The sequence below is a fragment of the Micrasema longulum genome, unplaced genomic scaffold (assembly GCF_059751315.1).
Source record: "Micrasema longulum isolate JH-2025_06_02 unplaced genomic scaffold, ASM5975131v1 h1tg000876l, whole genome shotgun sequence".
NCBI classification, from domain to species: domain Eukaryota; kingdom Metazoa; phylum Arthropoda; class Insecta; order Trichoptera; family Brachycentridae; genus Micrasema; species Micrasema longulum.
In genome coordinates, this window is record NW_028278068.1 from 211,185 (window position 1) to 224,587 (window position 13,403).

At 32.5% G+C, this 13,403-nt stretch overlaps 1 protein-coding gene across 1 annotated transcript in view; it reads left to right on the forward strand.

Moving 5' to 3' along the window:
- Positions 1–13,403, forward strand: part of LOC148278468 (protein scabrous-like) — a 69,285-nt gene that overhangs the window by 40,133 nt on the left and 15,749 nt on the right. Inside the window, exon 2 of the mRNA XM_088231365.1 lies at positions 10,205–10,604. Coding sequence (XP_088087491.1) covers positions 10,205–10,604 — 400 coding nt within the window. The remainder of the gene's footprint in view (positions 1–10,204; positions 10,605–13,403) is intronic.

A 13,403-nucleotide genomic window follows, 5' to 3' on the forward strand; every position in this document is an offset into this window, starting at 1 on the left:
CGTAGCATATGATAACAAAGTAAATTGTTCTATTTAAATTACAAATTTTAAGTGAAAATTTAATTAACCTATTTATAGAATCACTTTGTAAAGCGCTCTTGAGGTATATATTACTAAAATGACGCTATATAATTTATTCATAATAATAACCCATATACAAATTTCAAGTTTTTGTTACCACCTTTCCCTTTCCGCACCTCATGGTGCATAGGGCACTGCATTGGTACACCAATAGCAGCGTACCTTCATCATTTTTATTACGTGAAGGTAAGATGATCAGTCTTACTGTACTTTAAGTACCAGTCCGGGGACTATGAAATATTCTAGTGCAAAAACACCCCTTTATAAAAATACTTCGAACCCGGAGCTCCGGGTGTCTCAAAAGTCGCAAAGCTTTGCGATCATTTTTAAAAACGGAAATCTCATTTATCTGAAATTGAGTTGCATTCGTCAGCGTTCGGGCCGAAATAAATAAACGATTTTTTATGATCAATTTTGTTCAACTGCAATAGAACGGCTAATAAGATTTACGATTCGAATGTTGATAAATGCGGAAAACGAGGAAGACTGACAAAGACACGGCTTGACCGAATCTAACAAATGCTCGAGGATGGAGATGTCAAAAGTAGGAATAATCGACGCGCGTGCACGAGAACATGTATGAACGTAGAGGAAGCAAAGTCTCTATGCAAAGATATAGCGTTTTGTCCTCTGACTAGCCTTACGTTTGTTTTGATTTATCTACGGTTATTTAATTTAATTTATGTTTTAAATATTTTTAATTGCGTGTGTTCGTTACTTCACACTAATGCTGCATACGGCGCATCACTCAATTGCAGCTTTTATTGATAATGTGTTACTTCAAATTACGTTTTAGATTATAGTCTGGTGACCGTAAAATTTTAATGAATAAACACTATTTAACATAAATATTTTTTTATTTTTTTTATTTAAATCTTAAAGTAGGGCACACATATCATACATATTGTTATGTGTGTTCTAATAATAACATTGCAAATATATTTAATTTATAAATTGTTTATCACATCTGTCTTGACCATTATTTTAAATTTTGATATGTTTTTTTCTTCATAAATATTTTTTTCCATTTCGTAATACTTTTAAATTGCTTTAAATAAAATTGAATTTTGTGACTTTGCCTTTTTCCTAAATGGAAGTCTAATTTTGTTCTTTTCTCTAGTATTGTGATCGTGTTCATGCTGGTTCCGATCAATTTTTTTCCAAAATTCTGTTTTTTTATTAGAGTTTATAATTTTATGAACAAATATCATTGTATTGTAAAATATTCTTTGTTTATATGTTTATAATTTCATTTCATTTACCATCGACTTTACCCTCGTGTATCTGTTTTTTTTTCAAAATGATTCTAAAGGCTTTATTTTGTAATACAGTTAGTTTATCTATGTTTTTATTTCGTATCGAGAATTGAACCCGGAACATCATTCAGAGTGGTAGATAAACACGGTACACAGTATGTGCTTGTGATTCATTACTTCCCATTATAGTGCATAAGGCACTTTATTAAATTGCAGCTTTTATTGAAAATTTTAAATTGTAGTCCGTCGACCGTTAAATTTTGATTAAAAAACATTATTTACACGTGTTTATCACCAATTACATAAATGTTTATTTAACGAACAACAAACAAAAACTAACCATTACGCCGTTTCTTCGTAGGGGTAAGTAGAGAGGATAAAACGCCATATCACTCTGTCTCTGCATACAAAGCTCGCTTTCTCTACATTCATACATCTTCTCATGAATGTAGAAAAAGCGAGCATTCCTCCACGGTATGCTTGGTTACAGCAGTTTGAAGACTAGAAGGAATGTGTATTTAACAACGCACTTCTTTCGATTGTTGCGCGGTATTATTGACAACCCTGAAATTATGCGGAGCATTAGCTTTTATGTTCCTGATAATTACCTTAGACAGCGTCAACATAGACTGTTTCACATTCCAATATACAGGACCAACCTGCCAATGGTTATGCCTGTTGGAAGGGCTATCTCTATGTTGAACTATATCACTTTGGACATTGACATTTTTCACGTCTCTGAGGGAGTTTTTCGTTACAAGATTCTCTTACTTTTTTAACATATTATTCTTTGGATATTATGTATACTAATGTGTTTTTTTTTTATATATACCTAATTATTTCTATATGTATGAATTAAGATATTTTATTTTGTAATGTACATATATATGAATAAATAAATGATAAAAATGATAAATGAACGCACGCCGATTATTTCTACTTGATCGTGTCATGTCTTTCTCAGTCTCCTTCGTTTTCAGCATCCATCAACAAAATTCGCATCGTAGATCCTTCTAGCCGTTTTTTCGCTATCCATTCGCTCTACCAATTTACCAATGTTCTTGATTCTGTCGATAATGCAGGTCCCAGCCTTACATAGTTCACGGAACTCGACAATTGTGCACCGCATCTATCATACATCGTTTAACCACACATTCGCCTGATGCACTATTTATAACGATATTTCGAACAAGAAGATCTACATCTTGCGTTTCCATATTCTCTTTGTTAACAATTTCTCCGTCTTTGTTGAGAGATCCGTGAACGCTGTATCCTTTTGTGTGTGGTCTGGAATATTTTTTATTATTATGCAACAATGAATAATTGTGGACGATATTTTGACAAATTAAACCTTTGCCCGAAGTATAATTACGTACAGCATGTTTTGTGTTCCTGACAACCTACCAGCCTACCGACTTACAATACGAATATAAAAAGGTTGTACATGTGTAAATAATATAATTATACATCGCGTGTATATATGTCCGTACGCACCAACTACCGAGAAATGTGTATAAATAGGTACTGCCACCGCCAGCTGTCTTATTCCTGATTTTTTTCCATGGAGGCTGCGTGCATTTCTTGCCTGAATGTATTCATTGGACGTACAATACCAACTTTCTCGCAACTTTTGAACACTAAATATCTTTATTGTCTTGGCATATCGGTTTTGTAAAAAAAACAAACTTTATTACATAGAAATTATTAAAACAGTAAACACTTGCGTAATTCAAGGTTTTTAAAAAATCACAATTTGATATATGTATAAAAATGAAGGCACAGTTCCCGGAATTATACGTATGTGGTACATCGGCACTTGGAAAGAGTTTGTCGGCCATTTCATCAAACTTGACATTGTAGAGCGTCGTCTCTGTTGCACGATTCAAATTCGAATTAGAGCCGGGATATCGAAGTTTTGATACTTATAATTTATTGTAAGCATTATAAATAATAAATAACATTTTAAATAACTGTAAGCAACAATGTTTGAGTATGTCCAAATGCATGCAGACTGGCTGGATTTCATCCCTAGGGAGTTGTTCACATTTATGACAGGTCATAAGCCCTGTAAATGCCTAGACTTCCATATTCTCCTTCTCAAAAACGTTTTCCCTCTCTGCCGAAATAAACTTAACTGTAACCATTTTAATAACTGATGACCATAGAATTAAGGAAAGTCCAGAAACCGCATACGCCCATCAAACAGAAGGCGACTAACCTACTCTTAAGGGAGTAGTTTTACGTTTTGACCTATTCGTTTCTTTGTAGACGTCGCTCAGTACGCAAATCCTGATTTGAATTCAACTATGCAGTGTTGAGTCGTTTTAAAGTGTAAAAAAACAGCCGGGATCAAAAAGAAACAGGATGGGTTCACATTTCATGTGGAAGTATCCGCTTTAGGTAAAATAAAGAGTAGATAAATAAAGGGTCATAAAATAATTATTAAATGACCCTTTATTTATCTACTATGCTGTGTCAATCAATGTTTCCGCGTGTACACCACAATTTTAGAGAACTTAAAAAAAAAACTTACATTTGTGTTATGATTTCATTTTTTGCAATCTGGCAATATTACGAGGTGACTTTACGCATGCGCGTAACATAAGTGGGGCAAAGGGGGGGGGGATTTTTAGGCACAGCGATGTTTTAAATATGATTCTACGCTCCTTCTGGACTATTTTTAATTCTATGCTAATCACTTATGAGATGTGAGACGTTAGAGAAGAAGTGTTTTTAAAAAAAAAAAAAATATTATGGCCTTTACTATTCTTGGTAATACTAGCCAATCGTTTATTTTTGTTCGATTTACAAATTAATCCGGCATTTTTAAATTTAAAAATCCAGTGGGTGTTTTCCGTAACTATCCATTATTACCATCTAATTAGGTTTTTTTGTTCCCAACAATTTTTAAATCGAACAAAAATAAACAATCACTTCTTCTCTAACGTTTGACATCTCATAACGTCATCAGTTGTTAAAATGTTTACAGTTATTTAATTACTGAAACTTCTGAAAGTTTATTATATTTTTAGTTAATTTAAAGCTGTCCCAACCGTCCTTAGAACGCTTAACAATCACTGGCATACACTACACGTGACACGTGTATGACAAAGACGAAGCTTTATATAGCCAAATATAGCCGAAGGTTTTTTTCGAAATGCCGACGTTCGATATATATTGCCGGGTACTGTATGTACCATTCAGAATCTTAGAGTAATAATACGCTACGGGCTAATAGAGCCGCCCATGGAGACAAAAACCATTCTATAATTATCAACGACGAAGTTGTTTACAGTTTACAGCAATACAATGGGCCGTAGATAATCGGATCGAGAATTGCACGCGCAAACCGAAACCGACCGTTACATTTTTTTTTTAAAACTGAAAACCAAATCAAGAATAATTACTCTTAGGGTAGAACTGATGAGGTTTTTATGTTAGTATATTTTCTGTCCAGGCCGGACGGAGAATAAAGTTTTGTGTGTGAAGTAGAACCAGAACGAAAAGAAGAAAATACGAAATACAACAAAATTAAATGACTTGTTTAACAATTTTTTATATTTGTTCAATGTGAAGCAGTAAACGTGTATAGTCGGCCTAGTGGTGTAGTAGTCAGCGCGATTGCCTACCATGCAACAGGTCTTGGGTTCGATTCCCGACATGGTTGACATGAAAAATTTATTTGAAAAATGTATTTTTACACTGGAAAATTTTATAGTCCCTGGACTGGTACCTGAAGCGTATGACTGAAAAATCACATACATATATAATATAAATACTGATTTCCTAAATGTCGTCATTTGATTTATGCCCGTATTCACAAGCAAAACTCAGGATGAGGAATGTACATTCTAAAGTATGCAGAGAATAACTTGAAGATGAGCACAGCAGAATGCGCTTTTCTCACCTTGAGTTTGGTCATCGAATATGGGCATTAGTTTTTAACATTTAACATGCCACCGTGTGTTTATTTGCGTCGAATCAATCTGTCATAAATACATTTAACTCTTTAATAAAGATACCAGTCTCAAAGATGTCGCAAAAGCGATGAAACCGGTCACTGGATATTCCAAATTTGTGGATTAAAGTATCACTCGTGTTTTATTTATATATAAATGTCTCTCTTCCGTCTCCATATGCCAATCTCCGCTTCAGTCCCTATAAATGTTAGTAAAGTTATGCCTTTTAATTCTTAATACTCTCATTTCCACATACAAACGGTTGTCTCCAAAGAATAGTAATCTAGTAAATCAAATGCTAAATAAAGCTTTTTAAAAATAATTTCAATATTGATTTCCACAGTATTTTTTAGCTTACATATTTATATATATAGTTGGCATATTATTAAATTTAACAGAGAGTAAATACAAATAAAAAAGCACGTACCTACGTACATATCAAATAAGATTTGTTTTATTTGTATCACAATTGAACTATAACTGTAACGCCATTAGATTATTAAAAGCTGTACCTATTTCTATATAAATACATTTATTTATTTTATTCATACAAATACATACATATTATAAAAAAATGTGTCCCAAACTCTATGAGGTCAAGTACATTGCAATTAATTCTGCGAAAGCCTTGTTCGCACTAAAAGCTTTTAAGTCAATTATTTTAATAATTCGACAGAATTTACCTAAAATAATAAAATTATTTAAAGTAGAATATTTAATTTGTACGTAGGTACCCGAAAAAACTTTTTTTAACAAATAAACAGAAAATACATATTAAACAAAGAAACATAAAAACATTTTATTTTCTCTTTTTTTCTGCACAATGCGCTCGTAAATGCAAAAAAATATTAATAATGATTTTTTCATGGATTTTAGTATTACCTTAGTAATCGTTTTGAAACAGTTTATATCAGCATAATTTTTCATAAAAAGCACCTCATAGTAAATTTTAAAAATGTAAATGGGGGCTAGGTTTCTACCCATCCATGGACTCGGTAGCAGTAAGACATGTTGTAATCTAGACCCCATCTGTCATCATTGAAATCGGAAACGAGGAACTTGAAAACCATCCGTTCATGCGCTCTGTCGCTGCTAGACACGTTGGGATGTTTATTGTACAGCCCCCTTCAGATGATTTTCACAAAAATGGCACTATATAAGTTACCGAACTAAATATACATATATGTATAGTATATATAATATATACATATACAAATACATGTTACAGAAGCCATAATATCATACTTGAACATGATTATTAAAATGATGTATATTTAACGTGAACCGTTAATAAACCAAGAAAACCGCCTATCCCAGTAATCTCCAACATAGACGAGGATGCAGACTGATAAATGTTTTATTTCCATAGTGATGCACTGAATTTTCCAAATGCAATTTTCTATCGAGGACTGTGTTTGCATCCTGTTTACAGAGACGTATTTATAAATATCTTCTAACCGCAAGATATTCGCAGGAAATTGAAAATTCAATAAAAATCGCAGGAAATTTTCTGTGAGCGTCGTTCACTTTTACAGGGTGAAATTATGTATTCTTTAAGCTGATAATGGATTGCAGAATTCAAAATTCTTCTACCAACGTTCAATAGATAAGCGCATTATATTTATTTATTTTATTTAAATCTTGAAGTAGGGCACACATATCATACATATTGTTATGTGTGTTCTAATAATAACATTGCAAATATATTTAATTTATAAATTGTTTATCACATATGTCTTGACCATTATTTTAAATTTTGATATGTTTTTTTCTTCATAAATATTTTTTTCCATTTCGTAATACTTTTTAATTGCTTTAAATAAAATTGAATTTTGTGACTTTGCCTTTTTCCTAAATGGAAGTCTAATTTTGTTATTTTCTCTAGTATTGTGATCGTGTTCACGCTGGTTCCGATAATTTTTTTTCCAAAATTCTGTTTTTTATTAGAGTTTATAAATTTATGAACAAATATCATTGTATTGTAAAATATTCTTTGTTTATATGTTAATAATTTCATTTCATTTACCATCGACTTTACCCTCGTATATCTGTTTTTTTTCAAAATTATTCTAAAGGCTTTATTTTGTAATACAGTTAGTTTATCTATGTTTTCTTTGTTTGATAAAAATAAAATGCTACTACAGTAGTTAACGTGTGGTTCAATAATTGCTTTGTAAATAGTTTTGCAGGAGTCCTTATCAATAAATCTTCTGATCCTTCCCAAAATTGATATTTTTTTTGCAATCTTATTTATTACCATCTTAGCGTTTTGGTGAAATGTAAGTTTTGAATCCAACATTACACCTAAATATTTAATTTCAGTGACTTTCAAGAAAATAAATTAGTTCATACAAAATTTCAAAATAAAATGCTTGTATTGGATTTAATTCCACTTTTACTTTTAAAAAATATATGTAATCCTATGATGAAACATATATTAAGGCACAGCATTATTATATACGTATATATGTTTATGTATATATTTATATGTAACATTATCTCATTAAAAAAACATGAAAGTTGTAAACTTAATATAAATATTAAATTAATTTAATTCATAATTCAATAAACCACTGTAGATTTTAACAATTTTTCAAATTAAACCTTTGCAAATGAAATCAACATTATTATATTAATTTTAAAGCTGCACCCCTACAAATATTTTCAACAATGTAAGGCTTTTCCAATATACCCATAATGTACCTAATGAAATGTGCTCAGTACATCCGAATTTATTTTTATTTTCGTTACTTTTCTCGGTCTATATAAAATCCTCAATACTTGTTCGAAACCCCCCCCCCCTCCATAAACTAAAAGGAAACTTTGTAAATATTTAAGTTTGTTAATATCCTTACAAGACAAAACGCGTCACACATATTAAAAAAATAAAATAATGTAGAATTAAATCTAATAAAATTTTAATATGGAATTCTACCAATTATCTGCATACACAATAAATAGTTTATATAAATTTAGGCAATATAAACTCTATTTATATTTGTTTTAATTTTGTAAAATCTTGGAAATTTTGGAAAATCCTAAATGAGGAAATCGATAAACGATAACTCCGCACTGTTGAGTAGTGGTTAATGCATTCGTTTGCAATTCATGAGGTCCTGGGTTCGATTCCTGGGGTGAAATGTTGATTTTGAACATTTAGTTTACCTGCATTTGAAGCTCTAGGCCCCACCGGGTGCGGAAAGGGGGATGACGATGATATATGTTTTATTCGCAAATGTTTAAGAATGAAACTCCTTGATAAGACCACAACTTGTTTCTCATTTTCTATCACGGTTATTTACGACTGACAAAAAATTTAAATGTTTACGTAAATCAAAACAACGCTAGTATACGAGTAAACACATTTTTCATTTACTGGTACAATGCGGCAATTTTTAAAATACTCATATTAATTGATTTAAAAAATATTAAAAAACCATATTAGTACCATAAAAGTTAAAACATATTATGTGTACGTAATATTATTTATTTATTTTTCAGAAACAAACAGTCAACAATGGTATAATAACATAAAAAAGATACGGTTTATAGACAGACCAGCGATGTTTCTTAATTAAAAATCATTCATACTAAATTGTGGGACATCAAACGGGTGTGTTTCTGTGTATTTGTATGAGAGTAAGTGCAGTGGTGTGTTTGTGTGTATTTGTGTGAGAGTAAGTGTTCAGGTGCATAAGCGTAATCATCATTATATAGCAAGTGGGAGCGTATCGCAGCCAGAAAGAATGAGTGTAAATTTATTTTTAAATAAATTATCAATATGGGACAAGTAAAATATATCAATAGATGAAAAAACACACATTTGAGGAAAAACAATATATATTTTATAAAAAATAAATATACCGATTTATCGTTGTAAAAAATTATTGGCGTCTTGTGACATAATTATTTTGTAAATTCTCCAATCATCAGACTACACCGGCTCGGAAACAAGTATGGACAAAATTATATATTTCGTTTTCTACGATGTTTCTAGGAGTTTAAAGATTGAAAATTCCTACGACGATAAAATCAAAGAATTTACGTCATTTAAATGCTGTAAAAATCACTGACTTTTTTGTATTTTTATTACCTACCTACCGAATACTTATTTTTTTTGCATAAAACTTTTCATTTATTTATACCTATTAAGTATATAATGTAATTCGTTACATTAAAAAATTACATAATAATTCATTTCTACAACCAATTTACAACAGGGATGGAGAATACCTATAATAAGGTAATATGGAAGTCTAGTCATTTACAGGGCTTACGACCTGTCATTGGCTTCTTTAAATGGCTTCTTTACACACTGTGTAACATTCACCATTTTGCAATGATGATGATGCTCTTTTGTCTCAAACTAAAATATTGTAATTAATTTATGTTCATTAGATAAGTACCTACATATAGACTTGTTGTACCATGTAACGCTTGATTTTAATTTTTTACCTGTCATAAAAAGCTCTCTGGGCATATATAATAAATAAAAAATAAAAAAATAAAAATAAAAGGAAGTCGGAAAAATTGGCGTTGGTTAGTGAGAAAAATGTAGAAACAGGAAGAAGGTGGCCAGCAATGCCGACCTCAACCTTCATTATTCCCTAAAAACCGTTATCCTGGAGGGATAGTCTATTGCGTCAAAAAAAATTACAATTGCTTTGAATTTTATAGATAAAAAACATGTATGCAGCGTGATTTTATTTTATAGGGGAATGTTTAAAAATCGGTAGAATTACGTTCGGTAGATTGCTGTCAAAATCAATTGATCTACCGGTAGGCTTAGCAACGCTGCTTTTTGCATATTCTTGCAATGAAACTGCGTACTTGTGTTATTTGCGTTCGATCACCTACATAAATGAATCTTTTGAACATAAATGTATGTTTTTTTTGTTTTGTCCTCAGGGGTCAGTTCCGCGTTTTGTCCGAAAAAACGGCCGACAGTGTGTTTCCTGACATGGGCTCCATCGAATGGGCTCACGAGGCCGTGGATACCCTCCGGGCCGAGCTAGGGGCCCTGCGCAGCGAGATGGCCGACATCCACGCCACTGCGCGGGCCTGGAAAGCCTCTGATGATGCCCTGAAGGCCGTGTTGAGGCCTACGCCGAGCTCGACGGCCACTGCTGAAGCAGTCCTCATGACCACTTCTGGATTGCCACCCGCCACGGAAGCGACTACAGCTAATTACGCCAAGGCAGAGATCGAAGCCCTTAAAAATGAATTATCCAAGGTGCAAACAGATATCAAAGCCACCCTAAGGCAGCTTAATATATCAAACAAAGAAATTCACACCCTAAAAGAACAGGTTAGTTGATTCAATTATTTTTTGTTTATTTTACAATCGAGCCAAAAGCATGAAATAAAATTAAAAAGCTTAAAATCAGGTAATAATCCTGAATAATCCTCGATTGAAGGTAAGTCCACCTCGTAGTGTAGAGGTTGGCGCGGTCGCCTTTCATGCTTGAGGTCTCCGGTTCGAATCCTGAGATGGTTGACATGTACTGATTGAAAATATGGTTCTGCACTGCAATATTTCATGTTCCTGGACTGGCGTCTAAAACGTAAGGCTGATCACCTTACCTTCATGTAACAAATGATTCAATGGACTAATGCAGTGCTCTATGCGCCGTTGTGTGCGGACAGGGTTATGATAAATATAATGATAGTTTTAAAAACATTTCAGCAAGTTGTTTATTTATTTCGACGTCTTACGTCTTTGACAAACTAAAAAATAATATTGAAAACTATTATAATAAAACAAAACACCTGAACATAGTATAAAAAATATAGATACATGAAATAAAATCAGCAGAAAATAAGGAAATAATAAAGAAAAATTAAATAAGAAATTATAACATAGGTATGCAGCAAATTTACAAAAAATGAAGGGTGTAAATAAAAAAGTATTGAAGTAACAGAGGCGATGTATCATGGCATAAACAGTAAAACAAATATAACACTTAGTACATTTTTTTAATTTAGAAAAGAAGCGATTAAAAAGTCATGATTTTAATTGATATATAGATAAATTAAATAAGTCTAAGTTTCCATGTTTGTTATGTACATACATATTCTAGTCACTCGTCATTGGACTTTCTCCCGTAGTTTAATGGCTTTGCTAAAATAGGGACGTCAATTTTAAACTTTCAAATCAATACTACGTATTACTTGTTACGGCAAAGCTTTTTGCAAGTAGTCTATTGGTTTAAAAATAATAATGGTTTGGTTTTTTGCTGCGTAGGAATGTATGTATGTTTGGATAATTTATATAGCGCCATTTTTGTGAAAATCACCTCAAGGGCGCTGTACAATAAATAAATATCCCAGCACGTCTTGAAGCTACAGAGCGCATGGCCGGTTGGGATTCTAGTTCCTCGTCTCCAGTTATGATATATATCAATTTGAATAATAATGAGAAGATGTATGAATGTAGAGAAATCGAGGTATGTATGCAAAGACGATGTGGCGCTCTATCCTCTCTGCCTACCTCTACGGGAAACGGTGTAATAATTCATTTGTTTTGTCTCTTGGTTCAATTTTCATTTAATTCTTCATAATAATATGCCTACCTATGTGTACTTAAAACATACTATTATTTGTTGGTTTAGTTTACATAATATACATATGTGTATATTTATATCTGTTTCAAGACAGATAAAGTACACAGTTCAGTGTGTGAAATATACCTGAATCCCGGACGAATTTTTTTGACTGCGCCTTAAAATACTATTAATAGTTTTTTTAACACTCCAATTTTTTTATAATAAAATTAATTTACCTTTTTTTTATTTTAAAAAAGAAATATTTGCGTTCTTATGATTTACCCAAATATTTAATTTTGAGGGCCATTCTCAACGAGTTGTAAATAACTCACTATTAGAAAATGGAATCAAGTTGGGGTAGAGTGGGATTCGAACGACGGACCTTCGGTCCGTGAGTCCGAGACACTAGCCACGGAACAACAACCCGACTATTTATTTTATTTTATTAAATTTATTAAAATTAGGTGGATCCCCACCATTTTTAGGATTTCTGTCAAAATGAATTATTATTAATTTTTGAAAGTAAAAACCCTGAAAAGGGTAATCGAGTAGAGAAAAGTCCGTGCCGTATTGCAGCGGTTGGCGCGTTCGCTAACCGTGCTCGGGCTTGATTCCTGGGAAGGTAGCCATGAAATATAAGTTAAGCGTATAATCTTAGTAGACTAAAATTAGCTGTTCATCGATGATATCTACGACTTTGGCTCGGCGCCTAATTCCTGCATTTCTTATTCTGTCTCTTAGACATACACCGAGCATCTGCCTTTTAGTGGATCGTCGTGTGTATTTTAATTTTTGGCTAATTTTCTTTGACACAGACATGGTTTGTCTGTATGTCGTCACTGGCAATATACACGATTCATAAACTTGTCTTTTTAAACATACTGGGACTTGTTTATTTTGAAAAATGTATGTATTTTAGCTTGCTGAAAGCTGCCCAACTAAGCTCTATTCTTCTTGGCACTACTGCTGTCTGGTTACCTTTACCAAGTTTGACTTTGTGTCCTAGATATACGTATTCATTAACCACTTCGATTTTATGATTGTCAATTGATTGTATGATTGTTGATTGTCAAGATGCTACTCACGCAAGGAAGGTCATCGAAAGATTACCGGTGAGAACACAAAAAAATGATTTGATTTTTCTCTGTGTTGTAATTCACCACTGTAATTGGGCCTCCTGGCCTGTTGTGGTCCAAAAAAAAATAGTAAAAATGTCCTTCCTTGTTGGACTCATAACAATTTTGGCTTTATAAATTCATTCCCAAACCAATTATTTTTGAAACCATATGTAGCTCAATAATCATTTTGCCTAGTTCATATATTTCTTTATTTATTATCAATGTCATCTGCGAATCCGAGGTGACTCAAGTATAGTCGGGGTCTACGTTCAAGGCGCACGGGAGGAATTCTGTAGTGTGCTTTGACGCCGTCTGATTCAGCTAAGATAAAAATTAACTGGCCAGTATTCACGTATATATGAGGGTACTATTTGCAAATCCGGTAAAATCCATATTTCTTTATTTAAAGCAAATCACAAAAAACTGATACAATACTTAACTTCA